At 56.9% G+C, this 19013-nt stretch overlaps 2 protein-coding genes across 2 annotated transcripts in view; both read right to left on the bottom strand.

Annotated features, from left to right (window-relative positions):
• Positions 1 to 48, bottom strand: part of TBX19 (T-box transcription factor 19) — a 38235-nt gene extending 38187 nt beyond the window's left edge. Inside the window, exon 1 of the mRNA XM_017664178.3 lies at positions 2 to 48. Coding sequence (XP_017519667.3) covers positions 2 to 33 — 32 coding nt within the window. The 5' untranslated portion in view covers positions 34 to 48. The remainder of the gene's footprint in view (position 1) is intronic.
• A 189-nt stretch (positions 49 to 237) lies between these two features.
• SFT2D2 (SFT2 domain containing 2) lies at positions 238 to 17914 on the bottom strand. The gene is made up of 8 exons (XM_017664197.3): positions 17755 to 17914; positions 13502 to 13588; positions 13254 to 13339; positions 10999 to 11080; positions 9602 to 9637; positions 9459 to 9517; positions 7852 to 7881; positions 238 to 4968 (listed from the first exon to the last, which is right to left on the bottom strand). Exons 1-8 carry the CDS (start codon positions 17815 to 17817, stop codon positions 4929 to 4931), a joined length of 483 nt encoding a protein of 160 aa, XP_017519686.1. The 5' UTR covers positions 17818 to 17914; the 3' UTR covers positions 238 to 4928.
• Positions 17915 to 19013: the final 1099 nt, after the last annotated feature.

The raw sequence follows: 19013 nt of genomic DNA on the forward strand, positions 1-19013 counted from the left end.
CCTTCTAAAACCTTCAAAACCGTCCTTAGACATTTATTATATGCTATCCCCTGATTCATTGGAAAGAGGACTGACTGCATATCCACTGAGCTCAAAAAACATCTTTAGGGGCTCACAATGTGTGCTACAAATTAATTAAAACTAAAGACACAGTCTATTCTTGTCATCATACAATCTCCCTTTGGCTTACTGTCTTCCTGCAAAGACAAACATAAATAAAAGACAACACTAGATTCATTCAAGATCATAATGCTATCATTTATTGAGAAGGAAACAAAAAGAAAGAAAGGGAGAATTGTTTTGTGATGGTTTAGAGTAAAAACAGCTTAGTTACCAACAAAATTCTTCTCTTTGAAATGACTAAAAAGTAAACAATATTTATTGTATGAAATAGTTTCGAGATAAGAAAAGTAGCACATAAGAATATATTTCCAGATATAAAAAAATCAGTTATGCAATCACCAAAATTGAAAATTAGCTGAATATTCGCAATCACAAAAATGGATTCATGTTTAAACAGTGTTTTAAAAGCTCATCATATTAAAACAGGCACAATGTTCCAAGGCATCTAGACTCCCCTGGGCCTTCGAACTCTTACCCCAACTTCACAATCAGAATTTATAAAATCAGCAGAAGATCAGAATTCAGAGGGTCTCCAGTATTTCCTTTCTCTGTTCAAAATGGCTAATGCAGGAAAGCATACCCAAAAAGGCAAAATGAACACTTTTCACAGCAGAAAGACCACCAGACAGAATGCGAGGCATGGTGGGAGTGTAAATCGGGGCAGCCAATTCAGGACATTACAGAGCAAGGTGCACCTGTCCCCAGACTGGGGGCTCATCGCCGGGCCATGCAGTCTGGCCGCGCAGCAGGCAGAGAGCATCGCGCTGCCCAGGTTCCAGGCTCGCTCTGGTCTCAAAGGTGCCAGGCCCAGGCGGGCAGTTTACACCAGGGAGCGTTTCTCCACGGCACACTGGTTTTCAGGTGCTGTCTATTAGTGATGTCACCTTGTCAGAGACACCCACCTGGGTACCAGCTGCGTATTACAATGCTGTGGTCTGACCTTTCATCTCCAACAGCCGCGGCCCGTCCATGAGAGGACATCACGTGAACTGGCCTGGGTGCACCCTCTGCCCTGCTGTCAGCCCATCCCGTCTACAGAGAAATTCTGTACATTTCAAAGCCCCGGTCAGTTTACCAGCTCCTGCCAGGAAGAATGGGATCCATTTGGTCAAATCGATTGCCCTGGCCGCCCCCGGGCTGTGCCCACACACTCGGGCGCGGCGTCTCTGCCATGCTTCTGGAGGCTGTGCAACAGAACCCTGAGCGACCAAGAGCGAAGCCACGGCGTCCCAGGGGCCTCAGGGTGTCACCTGTGCATCTGGGGCACAGCTGGACGCAGCCAAAACGTGGAGCTCCACGCCCCACGCTGAGGGCACCAGGCTCAAATGAACTGCATGGCATTTTTCTCTTCACTCCATTAAAACTCTCAAGATCTCAGAATTTCATACGATTTTGAACTACAGGGTACTTATAAAGTCATGTAATTTAACCTCCCAGCCAACTTTTTAAATAAGAATTTCCGAACATCCAGAATTCACTTAGTTTGTTAGTATCTTATAAGCTACACAGATATAAATCTGTAACTTCATTTACTTTCTAAAATAAGCTATCTGCACACTACAGCACATCTTAAACATCAAAAAAAAAAAAAAAGAATTTGCCAAAAATCCAACACGGCTTCACAAACCTTAAACACTGGCCTTTTGTTTGTTCATTTGCTGAAAATGAAGTTGAAGGACAGGCTGTGAATTTTTAAATATTGTACTGCTGCAGCCGACTTAGTCAGACGCTCCTGAGGGGGGAGAAGGCGGGCCTGGCGCAGAAGGGGCCCCGCGCGGAGGCCGCCGCTCCGCTCCCCGCCGGCTGCCCGGGTCTCAGCCCCCAGCCGCAGCGCTCATCGCCCTCATGGAACTGACCAGAAGCAGAAGCGCCCAAACCAGCACCCCCCACACCCTTTTTTAAGGTAACACCCACTTCTTGATGGTCTTTCCTGATGGAACTCTCCAAAGCAATCTTATCAGAGGTGTTCATGACTCTATTTCGGGTTCTCCAAGCACAGGTGGGGGCAGGAGGGAGGGGCACTCGGGCAGATAACCCTGAGAGTGGTGCAAGGGTGCTCCACCCAGGTACCGCCCCAGGGCATGCACACTGGGGACTGTGCCCACCCCAGAGGCGAGCAGCCTGTCTGCAGGGGGCGGAGGGGCCCCCCCAGCAGGGTCTGGAGGAACCAGAGGTTCCCAGAGCACATTCAGCAAAAGGGAAAACCTCTTGGGTAGAGAGGAGATGGAGGCCCGGAGCTGTCAGCAGACCTGCCCAGGAGCCAACAAGCATCTCTGAGGGGCCGAGGGCACGGAGGGGGCTCCCCAGGCCTGGAGGGCAGAGGGCTCGGGGCTCTGAAGCGAAGCCACAGGCAAGCACATTTCCCACCTGCATGTCACCCCCACGGTGATCTCCCCTCCAGCCAGCAGGGAAAGGGGCAGGATGGCAGGCAGGGGAGCAGGGAAACAGAGACCACTACCAGCCCCAGGGTCCAAAGCCGGGATTCTCCACTCCTCCCGCACCCACCAGGCCGCTTTTTGCCACACTGTCGCTTGGCAACAGCTTTCAGCAGATTTGAAATGGATTTGTTCCTCCCACAGCCCAGTAGCCAAGCAGGGAAGCAGCCAAAGGCCAAGGTAGCAGAAGGAAACACGCAGGAGTCTGGGACACCCTGGAGGGCAGGGTCGTCCAAAGGCTGCCAACAGTGTCCAGACAGGAGTTGCCCGGGCCACAGGCGAGCAGTCACGGCAAAGCAGAAGCCCTTCTGCGAGAGCCAACGCCCTCTGCTGGGACTGGCAGATGCCCTGCCCTCTCTGAGGCTGCTCCTTCTCCTTGATAACGGGGACAGGGCCACGAGCTGGGCAAAGCTACTGTGAATATTCAGCGAGATGATGCAGGCCAATGCCCACGGCTGGACACGTAGTGCTAGCGGAGCGATGACCTCCCTGACCTCCTGCAGGCCCCATCCTAGAGCCCGCTGAGATCTGAGCTATCTCCGAGAGGCACCGCAGATGTGAAAGAACCCCACAAAACCAGAGGGGGCATATAATTTCCCTTCTTGGCTGAAGGCAGGTTATGGACCTCAGCCTAAGACAGGATGCCTACAATAGCCCAGAAAGGGCCTGGAAAGACTGGCTCCTCACTGTGGTCCCCTGGGACCTGTTCCTACCACTCCAGCCAAGACGAAAATGATCGCTGGTCTGACAGCTCAGCTGCAGCCAGAGAAACAATTCGGCCACAGCCACAAGCAGGGAGATAACCGGCCGACCAGGGCCTCTGGTTTGGAGGTTCCCGGAACAAGAGCCCAAGAGGCCCAGAAAGGCAAACCCAGCAGACCCCACCTGCAGGGCAGCTGTGAGCCCCGGCATGCCCAGGGCTGCGGAAATCAAGACAGGGTGCTTGTGACAGTCGGGCAGCAGAAAGGAGCTGAGAGGGCACCCACAGGAACAATGGACAGAGATCCTACAGACTGCAGGGGAAGCACCCCCAAGGCAGACCAGGGGGGAGCCAAGGCAGTGACACGGAGATTGGGACCAGAAAAGGCACGGGCTTGGCTGACAGAAAAGGTAGTGCGGTTCAGGAGCACCTCCAGGGCCACACTGGGAAATGGGGTCACGAAGGAGATGGAGGCTGGGGCGCCCAGACACGAGGCTCAGCTCTGCCCAGACTGTGACTATAGGGGAAGCCAGGGACCTCCGTGCGCCTTGGCTTCTGTGACTGCACAGTGAGGTGACAGTCACCACCTCCAGGACGGGACGGATCAAGGCTTACAGGCACGTGGCTGGGCAGCAGGCTGAGCCACGATGGCCACAGCCCATGTGTCTTCCAGCGTGTCTGGCACAGGCTGCAGGATGGACGCTGGGACTGCTTCCAGGGCACTAGCAGGCGTGCCCACTTCCTGCCGTTCCCACATGGGGCTGACCTCCCACCCGCTCTCCCTAGGACCCCCTCTTGGGAGAACAGAAAACACAACCAGTTTAAAAGCAAACATTTGTGGATGATGAAAAGAAACACAGCAGACGGCAACATGACCGCACCCCCGCCAGCTCTTGTCCAGAAGGAAAGAGCAGCATTTCCTGCTGCTTTGCTCTCATTCTAGTTCCAGGAGGTCATGGGTAAAGATACAGAGGCAGGGACAGGAGGAGACCCAGGAGAGAAGAAGCGTGCACGAATGGCAGAAAGCACCCTCACAGCGAGGCGTGGGAGTGGGGCCCAGGGGCGCCGAGGGTCAGGTTTTAAAACAACACCTGTTACCAAAGGGCTCCTCTCTGCTTGACAGCCAGGCTCTCCACGGGCTTGTGTTAGGCCATCGGGAGGGCAGAACTGCTGTCCCAGACCCCAGGGTGCAAGCATGTCCAGGTGTGCGGGGCAGGGGTGGTGGTCTCCATGCTGAGGGACATGTCTACTGAGCCCGTATTGGCCCAGAGCCCTGGCCCTTCCTGTGCACCCCTGCCATCACTCACGGGCTGCCTGTCACCACCGGGGATCACCGGCGTGCCTTTTCTGGTCCCAAGGCTTTGCTGCTCTGGCGTTGCTGCTCCTGCTTAAGGTTTAACTTCGGAGAACTCAGTGGAATGCCGTCCAGTAGGCAACGGGCACACGAGGAGGATTCCAGGCAGTGAGGACAGGACCCACCTCTCCTACTGCGCTAGATGTTTGCCTTTGGGAACAACACTGCCTCCAAAAGCAATCCTCAGGTGCTCGCGAGCAACACATTGCTGCAAGAGAGAAGGCACGTGTCTGTAGGACAGAGGTTCACGAGGTATTTACAAAACTGTCTGCCAGCTTCCAGCCGGAACACCTCCCTCAGCCTTGCAAACTGGTGGTTACGCCAGAAACACAGTGAAACACTTCTTCACGGCGTCCCTAGGGAAGAAAACACACAAGATAAACGGGAAGTCGCCGCCCCAAGGGCACCTCTAAGTGGTAAAGACCCTCCGTCAGAACTCCCGGGCACCCAGCATGGCGCAGGGTGGAGTGCACCTAGGCTGGGGGGCCGACCCCCTCAGCATCCAGCCCCAGCTTCAATGTCTATTAGCAGTAGTCTCCTGGGCAAGTTACTTGTCGTGTTTGAGTCTCAATTCCTTATCTGCAAAAGCACACGTCCCCATTCAGCCAACAGACTGGTGGTGGAAAGCAGTGCACTGAACAGAGCAGGTATTTAGTACACGATGGCAATCATGAAAACCAGAGGAAAGGATGGGAAGGAAGTACAGAGACTATCAGAGGCCAGGACGTCAGTCAGGGCCGTGCACTTGAATACCAACCGGAATCGCAGGTGCTCTGACAGCACTAAGCCAGTCAGCAGGGCCTCTCCCCATTCAAGGCAAGTGGCTGAAATGCGCTAAGGGACGTCTCCCAGGAGCGCCTGGTACAGGGAGCTCTCTACAGGCACGGAGCCCTGGTAGCCTGCCCCACGCAGTCACTGCTTGGAATTCAGTGCAGAGCATGCAAGGAAGGAGTGGGTGCTCGGCGAGCTACTATTCTATTCAAGCACGCATCTCCAGCTGCAGCCACACCCGGCTGTAGGCCAGAGCTTCTCAGCCTGGCTCTGTCCCTCTGCTTCTCAGCCGCCTGTGCACCCAGGACATCGGGAGTCACCTGAGGAAGAGGTGAGCAGGCGCTGTGCTTCAAGGTCAAGATCATTCTCAGCATTTCTTAAGATACACTCTGCTAGTGGTTACCAAAGGGAAGGGGTGCAGGAGGGTGGGTGGGGAGGGAGGGAGAAGGGGACTGAGGGGTATTGTGTTTAGTACACATGGTGTGGGGGATCACGGGGAGGACAGTGTAGCACAGAGAAGGCACAGAGTGGATCTGGGGCATCTTACTACACTGATGGACAGTGACTGCATTGGGGTGTGGGTGGGGACTGGATATTATGGATAAATGTAGTAACCACATTGTTTTTTCATGTGAAACCTTCCTAGAGTGTATATCAATGATACCTTAATAAAAAATTTAAAAAAAGAAAGATATGCTCTGCACTGCAGTCCTAGGAGATGCCCTGCATGGGAAAGGGTTTTACGGCCAAGTAAGATCCCTTAAAGCAGCTTACAACACACGTAATACATTAAAGGACCTGGAAAGCTCAGCAACAAGGAACCTATCTAATAATTTTGCTTAACCTGTGTCCCAAACTTATTTATCATGGAGCCCTTGCCTTCCATATCCGTGCTCTTTCTGTGAACCACTGTGGGAGAGGCTGTTCTGGGGGATGCTACAAACAGAAGCATGGGGGCCCGCCTTCGTGGTTCATTCCCTCCTGCAGAAATGCGCATCTGCTCAGCCCAGGAGACTCACTACTTCCAACAGCTTTCTGCCATCCTACCCACCACCTGCACACGAGACCCGTAAGTGTCCATCCAGACCAGGCTGGGCACCCTGAGGAGCAGTGCCCAAGAGGCCCAGCTTTGGGGGCACGAGATGTGTGCGGCTGCACCGGGCCCCGTACTTTCGAGGGTCCACATCCGTCATAACGCTCTGTTGCTGCGATCTTGAAATTTCTAAATCCTTCCTGAACAAGGAACCCACTTACGCTGCACTGGGCCCTGCCGGTTATGTAGCTGGTCCTGGCACAAGGAAGCATCCAGTCGCTGGCACGTGGTTCAGTGTCTCACTGGCTGCTTGGGGCTGGTAGGCTCTGGCTTACTTCACTTAAAAACCGAGTTTTCCCCAGGACACTCCCTACCTGTACTCTTCCCACATGGGCCACCGTCCGGCACGGACCATTTCATCCGTTACCCTCCTAGCGCTATTCACCGAGTCACCCTGCTGCCACTGGGCGGGCGGCGCGCTGACCCCCGGCAGCCTGCACCCTCGGGTCGCCGCCAGCAGCGGGCCTGGGCCGCGTGAGACCGAGGGTGCTCCTCCTGCCGCCCAATTCCTGCAGCTTCTTATTTTTCTAAACACAGTTAAGGAAAAGTTCCTTTTAGTTAAAATAGATAGATGTGAATGGAAATTACATAGTTGCATGCACTAGGGCAGTGAGAGGCAAAGAGCCCGTGGCTGACCTTGGGAGGCCCGGCCCTGAGAGTGCTCGCTGAGGGGGATCAGGGCCAGGACCTCGAAGCTGGGAGGGCTCTGTGGGGGGTGTGGTCCAGGCCCCTCTAGCTTCCCATGAGCCTCTGAGGCCAGGGGTCAAGTGAGTCGCCCAGGGTCACACTGCTAACTGGAAACCTGGTCAGTCTTCCCGAGCCCCGGCTCTGCTTAGTCTCCCTCTATAACCTCTTGCTGAAACGTTCTTGCTGCAACGCTGCGAGACAAGCATGGACTCAGACCCCCCATCGCCTGCTTGCTGATGATCCGTTAAGAGCATCTCCTCGACGGCCCAGGTCAAAAGGTGGTGCCGCACACACATGCACCGTGTGTCACAGTCTGACGATCCCAGCAGTGCGCACACGTGTACAGCGTGTCACAGATGATCAAACTGTGGTACTTGCACTCAGAGCTGGATGTTCACAGGTGGTGCACACGCGCACGTGCACAGGATGTCAGAGCTGGATGACCACGCCCTGGCACCAGGGGCCCTGGACCTGGGTCCATGCCCATCAGCAGCTATGTCAGGGGCCAGAGCCAGCCCCTCAGCTTCCTAATCTGTAGGACAGGCATGTAACATTGCCCCGCTTGTCTCATGGGCTTTTAGTAAAGACAAAGTGGTCTGTGCCCCTGGCAGCAGTCACACCTGAAGGGCCTGTGCGAACGTACTGCCCCCAAACGAGGGACCCCAGAGCCCCAGACAGTCACTCTTACCTTGCAAACGGTATGAAGGAGAGGCTGTACCTACAACGAAAACCAGCAAAAGGTCAAATCAAACGTGTCCATCTGAGAGGAAGATCGCACTGTGGGAGGGGCTCCTACTCGGTGGGGACATCGCGGGGATTTATCCACACCGTCCCCTCCGGGTGGAGGGGCACACACACGCCACGCCACACATGCAGGCCAGGAGGGGAGTGTCACCCGTGGCCCAGGGCAAAAGCCATGTGGAGGTGGCCCTGTCACGTCAGCCTCCCCCGGCACTACTTCAACCAGATGGGCCCACAGGCCCCACCCAGACAGCCCGGCGGCCCAGAAGCCCTGTGCTCAGAGGACAGCACTTGAGCCCCCAGACCACTGTCCTCTGATGTCGCACACGTCCTCCACAGACACAGCTTCCACCCAACTGAGACACATGGTCTGCCCCCTATTAGTTTCAAAGGAAAGGAAAACAGAACAGGAAACAAAAAACTCCACCATTTAATGCCGCCATTTGCCGGGGCCCTTGTGAGTGCCAAACCTTTAAGAACTGGCTTCAAAACCAGTCTACTAGCAAGAAAGGCATGTGCCCGTGGGAACCAATTTCTGCCCCCAGAAGAAAACCAGAATATAAGCGTACACCATCAAGCAGGCCCCTACGGTACCCACTACCGGCATGTGTGCCGTTAAACCAGGTCAGCACTCTCCGCATCTCCCACTCACCACATCCAGGAGCTCATGTGCTTATGGACACAGTGAACCCCAAAAGGCGTTCTGGAAGTACATTTATTCAACAGTCCAAGAATGGCGAAGGGGAGGGGTGAGCGCTAAGCACGCAGTCTCAGGGCCGTTCCTGCCGGGAGCACAGCTGATCCCCGGAAGCTCCACGGCTTCTCCAGCCCTCCTTCTGTGGCGTCACAGCCAACATTTTTTCTAAAGCAGACATCCCACCTCTATGAAGACGCTCGGGCTGCCCTCGCCCCTTGATGAACCCAGGATGCCTCAGCGGCGTGGCCAGACCCCTCCGCCACAGGGCCGCTGGGAGGCCATGGGCCGCAGCCCCTCCACAAGCGCACACAGCATCTCCAGAAGCCCTTCCGCGATGTGTGGCCCTGAGCCACAGCTGTCACCGTGGACGACTCACAGCCCCAGCACGTGGGGGCCGCGGCCCACAGCCGCACGGTTCCCACCTCATCAGCCCCGTCCCCGTCCCCTGCTGACACTCACTCTGTGCCCCATGACAAAGGGCACATCGGGCATGCTCCTTACCACCTTCCTCGTGCCCATCTGATGCCCAAGCCTCTCTTACCAGCCCCTGCACTGCTTCCCTGTCCTCACTCCTCGCACATGGCAGTTTAGCAGCACCTACCCCATCTCGGAAGCACCAGGCGCCCAGGGGGACCGACGGCCTCGGGGTTCCCCGAAGGCGCAAATGCCGTCTGCTGGCAGGGTCCACGCGGACAGGCTTTTGTGCTGTGAGGCCAGCTCCATGCCCGTCACTGAGCAAGCAGACGTTGCAAGGCTTCTGTTTTCCGAAGCCTCCCACCCACACTGTGTGGGATTTTCTCTCCTGCAGCGGCTCTGTCAGAGACCAAAGTCGGGGGACGGGGTAAAAGCTCACTCACCACGTCAGGGCCAAGGACTGCAGGATGCAGAAGATGAGCGCCAGTCCCTTCTTGTGCCACTGAAAGGAAAACAATACGGTGGCAGGAGAGTGCGTGACAAGAGGCAGACACAAAGAGGGTCAGGCAAGTTAAAATGCACTTACCCAAAAGACAGAACACAGGGTGAGTGCAAAACACAGCTAGAGAGAGAAAGGAAAAAGTATTTACTTAATACAGCGACGACATGGAGGAAAAATCTGGGAACATTTATCATTCTTGGCAAATTTACAGCACCCATCAAGCTGCAGCGATCAGCCTGTGAGCACCCAGTGACCACACGTGTTCTTCACGTCGTAGCACTTACCCCGCCTCAGTGCCCATGTACAGCGAAAGAGTTAAAACCCCAGTGAAATTAAACTGGCCCATCAGACTTCACGTGGATGAGGAAGAGAGGGACCCTCTTCTACTTGCATATTTTTCCCAGAAAAATTCACCATCTTGTACACCCACTTGCCCATCCATCTCTTCCAACACACTAAAGTGGGTTTAACACACACACTTCTGTATTTTGGCTCCTGCCAAACTCTAGTCTCTGGAGCAGAAAGGGGCACAAAGGTGAACGTGAGATGTTAGATTAAGTCAGTGAGTCACTGTTTACACGTCGCCTAACAATTCTCCTAAGTCCTCCCTTGGAAAGTTCTCTCTCTGAGTCTTGTCCAGACCACCTATGTCCAGGGCTGGCCAGGAAGAGCTGGTGCTCAGCACGCATTGTGCCTGTCACCACCATCCTTCCCCCACAGTAACTACTCGGTAAGTGGGCCCTGAAGGGCCGTCTTTGTGTCCAGCTCTGCACCCAGTGCTCCAAAAGGACATAAACAGCAAACGGGACACAGCCTTAGAGAACTTGCCCATCCGAACAAATGAGACGCACACAGACGACACTGAACACAAGCAGCTGACCAGCCCAGACGCGGCAGCGCTGTCCTCAGAGCAGAAGGCCAGGGACTGTGGTCTGCAGGGATCCTGGGGGGTCCAGTGCAAGACAAGAGCCCAAAGAAGGAAGAGGCATCCTGGGTTAACTGGGCGGAAGGTATGACAAGGTGGAAGGTGCTGCTGTCACACCAGGGATGGGGGCCTGGGCCAGGAGGACCCCCGGACCCACTTCAGGGATGCCAATGAAAACAAGCCAGGTCCCAAGGCCTGGTGGTGGTAAGGGAAAGGGCTCACCCCAGGATGCTGGACCCCACTCTTCCGAGGAGCCCTGCCCACACCCAGCCTCACCATCCCCAGGCCGGTGTCCGCGCTCTTCCCACCATTCTGGTTTGGCTAATTTGATAAGCGATGCCCTCTGTTGGTGATTTACAGAACTGACAAAAATCTTAACCCCAAGGGACGCACGAGGGGAGGTCTTCATCACAGGACATGCGCCCTCCTGCCACCGTGGCCCCAGGCAGGGCAGGAAGTCAGGATGAAAGGAAACAGGTCTTTAGGTCAGGAGGGAAAGATTCCAGGTGACAGAAATACAAGCTCCCCCTTGAGAAGTGCAGCTAAAAGGCCTTACCAGCACCATGATGGTGGCGATCAAGCGCGTAGGTTCAAACATGCGCTTCAGCTGTCTCACTGGTCCCATGAGAAAGATGGTGCTAAGAGGCAAACACACGGCCATTCAGACCCAAACAGAACGCACCAGGGGCACCTGGCCTCCCCGGGACCCCAGGATGCCCATGGCAACAAGGGTAGTGACCTCAGCTGACGTGGAAGCCCGCGCCAGGCACCAGGCACCAGGCAACACACTTACAGGCCATTAACCACCAGCAGCTTATGGAGCTGACCACGGGGATAATTATCACCTTACGTCACAGATGGGGAACCAAAGCCCAGAAGGCCCCGAGTAAACGGTACCACCTGTCTACACACACATGTCAGTCTGACTCCAGAGTCACATTCGTGAGCACTTGGTCAGGGGACCCTCTCTGCCAGGTGTGACCTTAACCACAGAAACAAGCCCACCACCCAAGACTCCAATATTTTAAAAGATAAAAACCAGACCTTTCTGGTTCAGGTTGTGTGTTAGAAGCAGAGCATCTCATTTCTTTCATGATCCAGAGAATGATTCTAATGACGACGATGACAGCTATCTCATCTATTATTTGTTGAATGTTTGCTAAATGCCAAGTACATGACCTCACTTCACCCCCTCAACAACTCTGCAGGTTCACTGTTATTATACTTATTTAAGAGATGAGAAAACGAAGCTCAGAAGGGTTAACTTACTTTCCTAGGATCACACAGCAGGGAACTAAAGAGTTGGCATTCAAACCCTGACACACATCTGTTGGATCCCAAAGCTCGAAAAGATGTCCCCAGCATGCCTTCTGTAGGAACGGAGGCTGAGGCGCGCTGGCGAGAGGGCACACGGACTGAGCAGACCCGCACCTGACCAGCAAGTGCCGGGCGGGCTCCGTCAGCTTCCAGACTGGCGGTCCTCACACCCGGGGAGCCCCTGGCCAGCAGCCAACAGGCTTGTGACAAGTCAGTGCAATGAGGGGTAACTAAATAAAGCCTGCTAAGAGGTCCTGGTTCCTGGGCCGGCCCGTAGGGAGCCCCACGCAGACGTGGAGGTCATGATTCCAAGTTGGGGTGAGGAGAGGTGATAAGGTGAAGTTTCATGGGAGAGGTGACTTTTGAGCCAAATCTCCACAAATGAGCAAGTAGATATCCACAAAATTTGGTGTGGGGGGGCTTGAGTGGGAGGTACACCTGGGCAGCCCTGGGCCGAGAATACAGCCCAAGCAGAGACACAGCGACACTTGGGGACATGCAAGAAATTGGGCCCGGCCGGGTGGTGAGGGCCTCTCCTGCATGTGAGCTCGGGGTCTGGAGTCCCCTGTGGAGAAGCATCGGGAGACCAAGGGACAGGGTGCTAGGCCCAGTTCAGATCTCACCTGCTCTAGGAAGCCCCTCCACCCCAGTCCGGTCAGGCCCCGTCAGGTGTCCTCACAGAGCATGTCCCTCTGCACCCCTATTATGCTATCAGTTCATGTGTGGGCCTGGCTGGCCAGCGGGCCCCACCGCAGCAGGGTCCGAGCCATCCCTGTCTCCACACCCCCGGGGCCAGTGCAGGGTGACCAAGGCTCACTGAACAAGTGCATCAACCTGGGACCACAGCCACGGACACCGAGAGGAGGGGCCAACAGAGGTCAACACCAAGGCCAGGCATAATGGACGGGGGGACTTGGATCCCCAGGGCTCTGCGGCCAAGCGCTGAGCTCAGCGGAAGGAGGGGGAAGGTGGAGGAGAGAGGCCTGTGCTTGGGTCCCAGGGGCCGCCCAGGAGGGGGCAGGGCCCAGCTGGGGGCAAGCCTGGGGTCGGCAGCACAGGGGTGCACTTGTGGGTCAACAGCTTGGCAGCAGTGGAATGGGCTGCCCACCCGGGGAGCCCCTCAGACATGGCCTCACATGAATAATGACAAGTTCCGCCTGCAGCCAGGGCCAGATGGGCCGTTTCAACAGCGCCACCCCGGTGTCGGGGCAGGAAGCCCAGAGGGATGGGAGGGCCATCCTGTAAACCTTGACGGAGGCAGTGATGGCTCAGAGCTTCAGCTCCCTCCCGCACAAAATCCCAAAGGCAACGCCTCCCAGAGGCAATTCAAGGATAAAGTAGTTTGAAGTGACAGGATGTGGAGGTCATGTGCTTTACTACCTCTCTCCCCGACCCTGAAAGCTGCGGACCCCTCGCCTCCCCGCCCTCTTGCACAGTCCGTGGCCACAAACACACACACGTACATACATAATAAACCAGTGAAGGCACAGTTACCTCCCGATTGATGCGATGTTACCAAGGGTGTAAAACACCACGAAGAGGTAGAGCCCCTTCCTCGGCACCCAGAGCAGCAGGGTTCCCTGGAAGACAGAGCACGGCCTGCGCATGGCAGGAAGCCCTCCGCCGCGGCCACGCGCCGGGAGCCCTCGGGGACCGTCCCCTCCCGCCCCCTCAGCTCTCTCTCCTCTCACCCCTGCGCTTCGGTGGAGGAAGGACCGGGCAGGAGAGGAGGGAGGCCTTACCAGCAGAGAGCAGAGAACTCCGGTGGCGAAACATGCGATGAAGCCTTTTATCCTGGTGCCCCAGCTCAGCGACGCCGCCTCAGCAACCTGAAATCCAGACACATGAGTGCAAACACGTACATGCACAGTGATCACCAGATACAAGGGAGGCACATAACCCAATTTAGAGGCAGTACGCGAATGTGTATGAGGAAGGCAGGGGCGCTCTGTGCCACAGGCGCCTCCGTGTCCCAGGATCCGGCTGCCACCCACCGCACCTCCTACCCAGCAGCTGGTCAGAGCTGGCGCAGCGGCCCCAGGAGTCCCGCGGTGGGAACTCCACCTCAGGCACAGCCCACTTCACCAACAGGGAGGCGGCAGAGCCTGGAGTGACCGGGCCCCTCCTGGGAGGAGGGGCACCACCGGAAGGCAGCCCTGATATGCGGGAGGAAGCAGCACTTGGGGGGCTGGGCCTACCGGGCACCGTGCCCCCAGGAGCCAGGGTTCCCCAGCTCCGGCTGCTGCCAGGGCCTCTGGGACCCACCCCACTGGGACTCTCATCCCGGTCTCCTCGCTCCTGGGGCAGATGCCGGTCTTCGGGGGCCCGGCATCAGCCACATCACCCACGTGAGGCAGAGCCTCGTTAGGTAATACTGCCCGGCTCACCCTGACTCTACCCCACAACCAATCCTCCCAAGAGCAAGTCCAGAGGAGGCCAAGATTTCCAGAGAAACTCCCCTAAAATGGGGGAGTCTGAGGCTCCCAAGGGTTCTTTCCCATGTCACAGATGACAGCCAGGCGCCTGTACTGGGGACCGTCCCCACCTGCGACCTGGTGCGGGGACCACAGCCGCTCCATGCTGGGCACAGACAGGTGAGACCAGCCAGCCTGGGCGGCCAGGCCCGGCGTCCGTCTCTGCAGGGCTCACCTGCTGCGGCCCAGCCCATCCCCATCTGGCGATGTGGTGGGGCTCTGGACCACGTCTCCACTGGCTGATGGAGGGGGTCAGTGGCAGCGGAAATGCAAGCGTCCCTAGACTGGCAGCTCCCTCGGCCCTGACCGCTCCCAGCTCAGGGGCCTGTTTTCAAGCCTGTCTCCAAACTTCTGTCAAACCAGAAGCTTGGAGAGAAGGACCAGAGATGCGCCCAGGTGTGGCAGGCCTTGCAGGTGGGCGGCCTCATCTCTTTTCCTGAGACCGGCATCCAGGGCACAGCACCACAGGCGTTCCCCCCCTACCCCACGCACACACACATTGACAGTGGGCTCCTGATGTGCAACTCACCCACAGCTCCCTGCACAGAAAGGCTCTCAGGGATGGGAACGCGCAGCGGGAGCAGGGTGTTAGGACCTGACGAGGGGGGCCCCCAGGCTCCAGGCTGTGGAAAAGCTCTCCTCCAAAGCAGGCCACACATGCAGCGTTGTCAGGCTACATGGGCCCGGACGGCTGGCTTAGACGGCCTCTGACTAACCTGTTCAACCGCCCACCAAGGAGAAAATAAAATCAAAGCCACCACTCTTCCCACTCACACAGGAACCAAAGAACTTACCTGCCCGGGCGGAGCTGCACATGGGGAGAAAAGGGTGGCAGCCAGGCTGGGCTGGATTCATGGCCTGAGCACTGCTTGGTGTCAGCAGGGATGTTTTAAAATATTCCACCGCTTTTTAAGAGGATCAGCCACAGGGCGGGCTCAGATAGGAACCCGTCTTCGCATTCAGAGTGCCAGCCAGTCTCAACAAGACCGGGGTCTACAGCCCTTGTAAAAATCAAAGCGCTTGCGGCAGGGAGCAGTTCTGGTTTCTGCCTTTAGGAAGGAGGGTGGCGTGCTGGTCCTGCAAGTCACTCAGACTGACTTCCATCAGCACGTCACCCTATTGCAAAAATGGGGGGGAGGAGAGCTTTCACCCCGTTTTCCACTCTGCGTGGCTGCAATTTACACTCTCGCTTCCTACAGGCAGGAGGGAGATACTGTTCCACCTCTCTGGACGCAGTGACAGCGAAACACTTCTTTTTGCCAATTTAGGTATCAATTCAGCTGATATAAAATGCCTCTCTCAATTCCCAGTTACTGGAAACAGGGCTTGGGTAGTTTTTGGAAATCAGAGTAGCTAAACTAGTGCCTGGGTGGTACCTGGAGGCAACCTGCTCACTGGCTGTCAGACTGACTGGCACAAAGGCCCCTTCGACTCTGAGGTGTGAAGAGAAGAGGGACTCTTGCCAAAGAGAAGTGCAGCTAAGGACTGCTCGGGGCAACAGGGTTGGTAACCAGGGACAGGTGAGAGAGGAATATTGCATCATTCCTGTGCTTTTGCACCAGATACCTGCATACCTTCCTTGTCCCTGTGACGCTCTGGGGCAAACATAAAGCCTACACTTTTAGAGGGAAGCCCATTGGAAGCAAGGATGGAAGGTGCCCTCGTGGCCCTGAGGCATCATCACGACACTCCCTGTGACTGCATGTCACAAAGCAACGCTGATAATTACCTAGTTTTCCAGCTATACTAGTCATACTTTTGTTTGCACTACAAGAATAAAAATTGTAAAAAGCACTCTCCTGGGGGTGACCTCTGACAGCTCATATAATTGAATCTGGAAAGACTTCAAGGCCACCTACTCCAACTTAGCACACAAAACAGAAATTCTGCCCCCAAATCCCCCAGCTTGGCCAGCCTCAAAACCATGGGAACTGGGAGAAAACAGAGTGAGTACTGACATTTTAAGGTAGCCATGACCTCATAAGCAAGAGCTAGGCCAAAACAACTCTGAAAATCAATTCAGCTGGCTACAAAATGTTTCCCAAGGGTTTGGGACTTGGTGACGTACATAAACAGGAATCTCACACCCTGAAAGAGGGACCGGGCGACAGCATTTCAGAACCAGGAAGAAGCACCTGCTCCTTTTAGAAAAGACAGAACGCGTGCCAGAGCTACACCGCCCAAGAGCCCTTCACCGTGTCCGGAACAGGCCTGTCTAGTCACCGTTTCACATAAAAAAAAATTTTTTAAAACCCTCAGCACTTCTGTTTCAACCTGTACTATATGCATTCTTGGGTCTTCCCACTGCTTCATGATTATTTTCTAAATATGTAGTATCTGCATCATCCCACGGGTCACCCTCTCCCCCCAAGAATATCAAGAAGAGAAACTGCCTCCCACTGGAAACCCAGCCGCCCGTAAAAGCTTGCTGACGATCTACGGGGCATAAAGCTTTCCGTCAGCTACCGTTTTCTTAGGCCAGGTCTTTGGTTTGAGTTGAGAGCTCACAAGAGAAGCCAGAAACAAAAAACACAGAACTCATGAAATTACCCCTGGGCTTTGACCACTTAATAAGGGCAGCGAATTAGAAGGAACCCACGGAGCTGCTGAGATGTGGAAGAGGTGAACCCCGACTTCTACCACACTCAGTCCCTGTAGTGTCCCGACTTGGGGGTGAGCACTCGGAGGGCACGCGTCACTGTCTTCGGATTTCATTGGAAACTCAGAATATAATCAGCGGCAAAAGGGGTCGAGGAAGCGCGCTGAGGACGCGGGGAGACCCCGAGGAGAGTCAGAGGAGAAACTTGGACGGCTGCATCCCCGTCTGAAGAAGCCGAATCGTCTCACTCAACACCCTCGTTCTACAAACGGGGAAACTGAGGCCCAGGGAATCCGGCGCAAAGAGTAAAGGGACATGGAGCTGTGTCGTCCGGAAAGGGAAACGAACAGCGGCCCGAGGCGCCCTTAGTAGGAAACGCGCCTCTGCGCGGATCCCCGGCCCCGGGTCTGCGTGTCCGGGTTTGGGCCCCACCGGACGCTGACGAGCAACCGTGCAGGGCCCGGGCGCGGAGCCGCCGTGCAGGGGGCACATGGCGGGTGGCTGGGCGCCCCCGGCGGCTCGTGGTTTCGGGCCACGGCTCACAACACGGACCAGAGCTCCCGGCCAGGGCCGCAGGCCGCACCCGGCGGCCGCCCAGCCCCGCAGCTCCCCGAGTGTCGCTCCAGCGCCGCCCTCTGCCGGCCGGGCCGGGAAGGCTGAAGGGGCGCAGGACAAAAAAGTAAAGCGACGCCGACCGCCCGGTGCAGTCCTGCGCCCGTGGGAGGCGCGAGGGCCCCGCGGAGCCCGCACCTGAGCGGGGCGCGCGTAGGGGACGCGGGGACCCCGCACGGGCGCAGGAAGGAGGCGCGGCTGCCCATCTCCACGGAGCCCTGCAAGCCCCGCCCGCCTGGGCCCTCGCTGTCAACAGGCGTCACCGGCCCCGGGGCTCCGCGCTCCCGGGACCCCTGCGGAAGCCGCTCACCTCGGACAGGCCGCCCCGGTCCTCGGAGTCCTGCCCGCTCAGCACCGTCTTCAGCTTGTCCATCCTGGGCGCGCCCCGTGGCTCCGGCCCGTTCGCTCCCTCCGGTCGGCGACTCTGCGCAGCCTTCGCCGCGGCTCTTCCGGGCGCTGGGCCCGCCCCGCCCCGCCCCGCCCCGCCTCCCGGGCCGCCAATCACGGCGCACCCCGCCCGCACCTGCCACCTGGCCGGCCCAGGCCCGATGCCCTCCACGCCTCCCGCCACGCCAATCACGGCGCGCTCCGCCCCGCAGGTGTCACCTGGCGGGCCCAGGCCCGCATGCCCAGCCACGCCTCCCACCCCGCCAATCAGGCGCGCCCCGCCCCGCACCTGCCATCTGGCCGACGCAGGCCCCGCATGCCCCGCGCAAGGATGGGTCCCAGGAGGCGGGACGCTCGGGGACAGCTGGGCGGGCCTGGGGTTTGACACCCACGTGCGCGGGGCCCGCGCTCCCAGCCCGAGTCCACAGCGGCCCCTGCTGGTTCCCTCGGCCGACGCCGAGTGCCTGCCTCGTGCAGGGAACCATCGCGGCACCTGCCCGGAACATGGACGAGCCTGGACACTTCGCACCAAGCGCCGTCCTCGCAGCACAGTGTGCTCTAGTCCGTACGCGCCGCCCCCGCTCACAGAGGGCCCCTCCCGGCCCGGGCCCCACCAGGCACAGTGCCTGGGACACAGTAGGTCCTAAACGACCCACTCCCGTCTGTCCATACAGCTCCCCGTCCCCACTGTGCGGAGCAGAAGCAAACGCGCCCCCCAGGCTGAGCCATCCTCTCCTGCGCTCTTTCCGTATATGTCTTGCCCAGGTGGACGAGTAGGCAACTTAATAGGTGAAACGTGTGCCTTGCCAAATCTCACCCACGAAACAGCTTTCAGAGGGTCTCTAGGAGGTCTGTACTGCACGAGCTCCGGGGAACGGGAGACAAAAGAGGGCCAATGAGCGTTAGTGCAGGAAATCAACACGGAACTAATCAGAACTAAGTTATACATTCTTGGTCATTTTAAACAAAACGACCTAGAAGACCTTAAGATATCAACATTGCATGTCTTACTATACCTGGAGAAGAAAATGGGGAGGGAAGGGAGGAAAGTCGCTCAGTCTGGTTGATTCAGAGGCTAGAAATGGGAATCTAAGGCAAAGTGGGCACAGCCCTGTTGGGCACCAAGCAGGTAAGATTCGGCCCTGGGGCCTGGGTTCCCTCTGAAGCAGGTATATCCCTACC

Source organism: Manis javanica, chromosome 14, assembly GCF_040802235.1.
Source record: "Manis javanica isolate MJ-LG chromosome 14, MJ_LKY, whole genome shotgun sequence".
Taxonomy (NCBI): domain Eukaryota; kingdom Metazoa; phylum Chordata; class Mammalia; order Pholidota; family Manidae; genus Manis; species Manis javanica.

Excerpts from the sequence above, each read along its gene's own strand:
- SFT2D2 (XM_017664197.3), bottom strand. The coding sequence starts at position 17,817 with ATGGACAAGCTGAAGACGGTGCTGAGCGGGCAGGACTCCGAGGACCGG. Across the intron at positions 9,638-10,998 it reads TCGCCACCATCATGGTGCTG|CTGTGTTTTGCACTCACCCT; the intron begins GTAAGGCCTTTT and ends TTCTCTCTCTAG. Across the intron at positions 9,518-9,601 it reads CCCTGTGTTCTGTCTTTTGG|TGGCACAAGAAGGGACTGGC; the intron begins GTAAGTGCATTT and ends TTTTCCTTTCAG.